Source organism: Colletotrichum abscissum (genome assembly GCF_030869225.1).
Source record: "Colletotrichum abscissum strain IMI 504890 chromosome Unknown Scaffold_210.1, whole genome shotgun sequence".
NCBI lineage: Eukaryota > Fungi > Ascomycota > Sordariomycetes > Glomerellales > Glomerellaceae > Colletotrichum > Colletotrichum abscissum.
The window spans coordinates 1-4,918 of record NW_026850111.1 but is presented as its reverse complement, the minus strand read 5'-3'; the positions used below and the strand labels follow the sequence as shown (position 1 = coordinate 4,918).

Genomic DNA, 4,918 nt, shown 5'->3' with positions numbered 1-4,918 from the left:
ACACCCCGGAATCTTTCGACTCCACAACAGCGCCACAGACGACTCCCTCTTCGACGAGCAGATCTTTGAACTTGGTGTTCACCTGAACCTGGACAGCCGTGCCCCCCTTACGAAGGCAGATGTCTAACAGCTGTGCGACGAGTGAGCTGCCCATGTAGGTCGGCCTGGTCATGGTTTTGCTCCGGAATAACGCCCGCAGCTTCATCCAACATACTGTGAGAAGGTCGATGGCGGACGCGTAAGGCCTGGTCAAAACGACGAAGTCGTGAAAGTAAGCCGCCGGTGCCGAGTGTCCAGGCCGGCGCAGACGATCAGCCCAGCGTCCCAACGTCCCAGCGTCGAAGGGACAGGGGTCTAGCGTCCGCCCGCCTGCGTCCATGGCACCTGGAATCTCCGGGTGATAGTCGGGGATTGGAGAATGTCTCCACCGAAGGCCTAGACCGCGGAAGAAATTGACCATCGCGGGTCCGCCAGTCAGGAAGGCGTCAATTCGCGCGGCGGTGGATTCCGGCCCGGGGCCTCCGCTAAGCGCAAGCGAATCTTGCAGATATTGTCGGGCAGCGTCGCGGGAGTCGTTACAGCCGGCTGCTTCGGAGACCGAGTTTTGGGGAATCCATATGGTGCCTCCAGAATACGCTGTTGTGCCTCCAATCTTATCGCTTTGCTCGATAACCAATGTGCGAAGACCAAGTTGCTTTGCTGTCGCAGCGGCTGCCAAGGCAGCGGCGCCGCTACCGACCACAAGAATATCTATTGTGTGGTTGGGTGTCGATTCCATAACTCGTGATGCTGAGTAATTCCCTGTCACCTCATGCGGAGGTGCAAGGTATTACACAAAGAAAAGAGACACGTGGAAGACTGGGGCTGAAGACAAAGTATGACTTGCAGTGACGGGGTGAGTACTGGTGTCTGATTTGGGGTCAAGGTCTTGAAGATCTGGATGCTCAAGTTATGTACTTATCGCTATATAGACGCGCTACGTAGGCGAGATTGCTCGCACGGGACACGCATCTCTCGGAACCGTTACTTGAGTTTCTGCAGTGTATCCTCCGAGCTGAATCTGAACCAGTGATTGCCAACCTGGGCTGCGACGGGCGACGTCGCAAAGTTGCGGTATTCTTTTCGAATCTCATCAAAATGATAATTAAGCATAGGATGAATTCGTGCTGCAACACCAAACCCACTTTTCGCAGCCTCTGCAATGCTGAGCCGGCACTGACGGATATCGGAAGCGTGTAAGAGCCAGAATCGGCAGAGCAACAATAATGGCACTGACTCTTATTAGAGGGTTAACCGTTTTGATCAGATATTGGATACAGCTGGATATCATATCCGGCCCGCAGCCATTGGCTTTTATTCGACGGAGAGGCTACAGTACCCGTTAGGTCTGGCAAAATCACAGCTGATCTGTCCCGGCTCGTGTGCAAGGGGTCGGTTAGTTGGTAACAGTACTAGCATAGCCGTCTCGGGCTCCGCCGCCCGTCCTCAGAAGAAAAAGGCCACGCCGATTGTGGACGGAGTCGCCGTCAAGGCAAGCGAAAGCGAGAGCCAGAAGTTGCTGTCGGGTGCCGCAGTCGTAGGGAAAGACAACGCCGCGGACCCACTACTGGCCCTGAGGGGACAAACAATGCGAAACGGACCATCTTGGAGCTAAACCCGCCACCGCAGGCACCGCAGGTATGCAGGGAGGCTTGGAAGATACTTTCTTCGACCGAGTCGATGGCGCCGATACCATTGACAACCAAGATGCCGATTCCGACGTCGATGATATACAAGTGGCCATGAGACGGACAGGTTTGATTCGATCAGGAATCAACTTCCGGCGGAAGGGTTGCGCATTGTGGGCAACGAAGCCGATTAAGGCTGGCTCAAGCTCCTGCCCGAAGTGGTGACGGAAAACGGGCCGTCGCCACCTGATTGGTCAGAGATGGGTCTGGCTCAAACCTTAAACAGCGGGAAAGGGGGCCAAGCGAAGAGATGCAAGGTGTGACAAAAGGCATCAGACAAGGTCGATTTTTCGAACTGGTGTCGAGTCATGTCTGGCGCGCGAGGCAGGTTTACTCGGGGGCCGAGACCGCGACAGAAGTCTACTCGCTCGATCTTGACATTGCGTCCGGGCAGATCAGGAATGGCTGCGCACAAAGATCACAACAGACCCTAATAATGCACGGCAGCACGGGGCGAGACGCTGGCTCAAACGGGATGCTATAAGGCTCGGATAGACGATCGGGTACGTGTCTCGTGAGGGACTGACTGCCGGATTTGTGCTACTGTACTATACTGCTACGCAGAGTGCTACAGTACGCAGAGACGCCGCAGGACGACAAAGCGTACTGATTGTCGTGTATCTCGAGAACAGTCATGCTGCACCAACAAATGGCTGATGCAATGCAACGGAAAGCGCATTCAATGGCCCAAACCTGATGCTTGAGCGAGTTACGTGGAGTCAGGTGGATGTCCAAGTTGGTAGCCTGAAGCAGCTTGTCACGCTGCAGTGCGATAGGGACGCCGTTCGCGCCATGTAGGCTGCAATATCGAGGATGGCATGTAGTCAATACAGAAAGGAATTGAGGAGAAGGAACCACAGGTGTGGAATCTGCGGTTTAACCTAATTGAAACAGGGAAACGCACTCCAAGCCTTCCATAGGAATATTTAAGGCTACCTAGTCACTAGTTCATGAACCCGAGAAGACGGACCACAACACCATGGGATTGATGCGTACTACGCTCTAGAGTCGCGGAAGCTAGACCAGTCGTCTAACACGCGTTCACACTCCTTTCACCATACCTAAACCCCACGGAAAAAACAAGAGGCTCGACTCTCTTGCCGGAAATGTTTGCATTAGTCCACCACGCGGTGCTTTGGCGAATATTGACGAGATGCGAAGACCTCTTTCCGTATGGAAGATCCATCGCGCTGCTCGCGTCGTACTTCACGTCGTCCACTCGGGCGTGAAGCTGGCGTTACCCGCAGCCCGAGGGTGGCGTCAAGGTGAGAGAAGTATTATCGGACCTCCTCGTGCCCGGAAGATCTCTCTTTGAGATTAGAGTTTTCCAAACCTTTGGTATGTACTGTAAGCTGAACTGGTATGGCGGCGTGTCCGAGTTAGCCCGGGCTCCGGGATATCTGCTGTAGTGCTAGACGCCGCCAGAGTCGCTTCACAAGTAAGCCAATCTCTTTTATAGCTTCTCTAGCTTTGATTTTGTCTCCGCGTTCCCTTTGGTCTGGTTGCAAGAAGCAGACTTGGCCGCATCGCCAAAAGCTTGCGAGATTCATTTGTAGCTCCGCTTGCCCATATGAATTGAACACTCACGCAGTGCATCCATGGCCAGTTGCTACCGCGTACATCGAGACTGGGTTCGACTTCGCTTTTTTTCTGCGTCATGAAACGACAGTCTTCGTAGGCTCCTCGGGTCATCACACTCGCCGTCCGTGTTGTCGAGCTAGGCGAGTTTGTGAGACCACTTGCACGAACACACACTATTGACCATTGCAGCTTCCCACAGCTAGCCAATGCAAGCTCAAGTGACAGAGACGATAGTTGCTGTAGGGCTGAAAAGGATCGAGACGCTTCAGGCCGCAGCTGGACAACAGTTAAGATTGTAGGATCTCCTCATAGAATTGGAAACTCGGGTTCTCCAACTTTTGTCTTTTTCTCCAAGTCTGCCAGTCTGAAATCATGTCTGTTGAAGCCCTTCAGGTCGCCCTCTCTGCGTTGAAAACACCAACTGGCCTTGCATCGATCGCACACTTGGGAATTCAGCAAGTAGTCCTCTGTTTGATTTCATTGACCCGGCCTGTCTGAACCTTCCTACCAATCTCAAAGAATTTCAACAGCGCACCAAGCAAAACTTCATTCACTTTCACGCCGCGTACGTTATAATGATTACCCTCGGCCTCCTCGCAAACCATTAGCACATGATGCATGGAATGTGGGTTTCAACGAGATTATGGTCACTGCGAAGCATAATGTCTACCACGCCACAGTTCGCGATGGTGTACACAGTGCACGCCGCGTTGTTGGACGCGAAGACGAGACCGCTAGCGAAGCAACCATCATGAAATCGATTGTGGGTTCGACGACGTAGACGGCGAACATTCCTACCAGTCTGCGTCGTAGCCTGACGTAGCATCGTCTTTGAGTAGTTGGATGAGTGAGGGAACCCAATGAAAGCCGCGCTGTGAACAACCTGCGATCGGGTTTCCGACTTGTGGGAAAGGCTTGATAGACACCCAACGTGGAAGGCGCGGCCCTTCTACTCATACGGGACTCTTTGATGAATTTGCCGTAGCTGGCACACTCTTGGAAGCCACCTGGTTTCCTTCGCCCGTCTCCATACGGCGAGGACGGCGAGGAAGATACGGTTATGCTGTCACGCTTCTTCTCGTTGCAACTTTCTCCTCCAGATCCTTGATATGTCACGGACTTTTTGGTCTCACACCAAAGCTACTGCGGTCGTTTACTCGGTCGGTCCAGGCATTCAATAGATCAAGCTGGGCTCACTTCGCTTCCGTTCGCTCATCATGATTTCCTTCCCCTTACAGGTTCCGTTGTTAATCAGCATCTAACATGCGGCAGCCTAGGTTGGTTCCGAGTCCATGTGGCATCTATGTAGGTTTTCCAATTTCCGACGCGTCTCCTGATCTGACGGCGCTAATCCCCTTTGATTTTCTCATTTAGTGAGCTTCATGCGTACCCGCAGTTCCTGGCATCTTGGTGATACCAAGACTCGACCCTCCCTGGCCTGGCCAGACCAGCCATCCAAGCAACGCCAGCCCCACCAGATCCTGAGCATATAAGTAGAGTGCATCCCCGAACAGACACGATTCGGTGCTGCCTCTCAGGATCTCTTCCACATCTTGAGTTCTTCGAAGATGACAGAGGTATCCTCGGGGTCGAGGTCCTCATCCCCGTTG

At 53.3% G+C, this 4,918-nt stretch overlaps 3 protein-coding genes across 3 annotated transcripts; 2 read left to right on the top strand and 1 right to left on the bottom strand.

Annotated features, from left to right (window-relative positions):
• Positions 1-112: 112 nt before the first annotated feature.
• Positions 113-778, bottom strand: CABS01_16938 (uncharacterized protein; the record flags this gene model as incomplete). The annotated part of the gene is made up of 1 exon (XM_060550266.1): positions 113-778. A coding segment is annotated over one exon (666 nt), but the record flags the coding sequence as incomplete, so codon positions are not given.
• Positions 779-1,679: 901 nt separating this feature from the next.
• CABS01_16937 (uncharacterized protein) lies at positions 1,680-2,384 on the top strand (the record flags this gene model as incomplete). Its single annotated transcript, XM_060550265.1, has 3 exons — positions 1,680-1,794; positions 2,175-2,230; positions 2,292-2,384. 3 exons carry the CDS (start codon positions 1,680-1,682, stop codon positions 2,382-2,384), a joined length of 264 nt encoding a protein of 87 aa, XP_060400544.1.
• Positions 2,385-3,730: 1,346 nt separating this feature from the next.
• CABS01_16936 (uncharacterized protein) lies at positions 3,731-3,916 on the top strand (the record flags this gene model as incomplete). The annotated part of the gene is made up of 1 exon (XM_060550264.1): positions 3,731-3,916. A coding segment is annotated over one exon (186 nt), but the record flags the coding sequence as incomplete, so codon positions are not given.
• Positions 3,917-4,918: the final 1,002 nt, after the last annotated feature.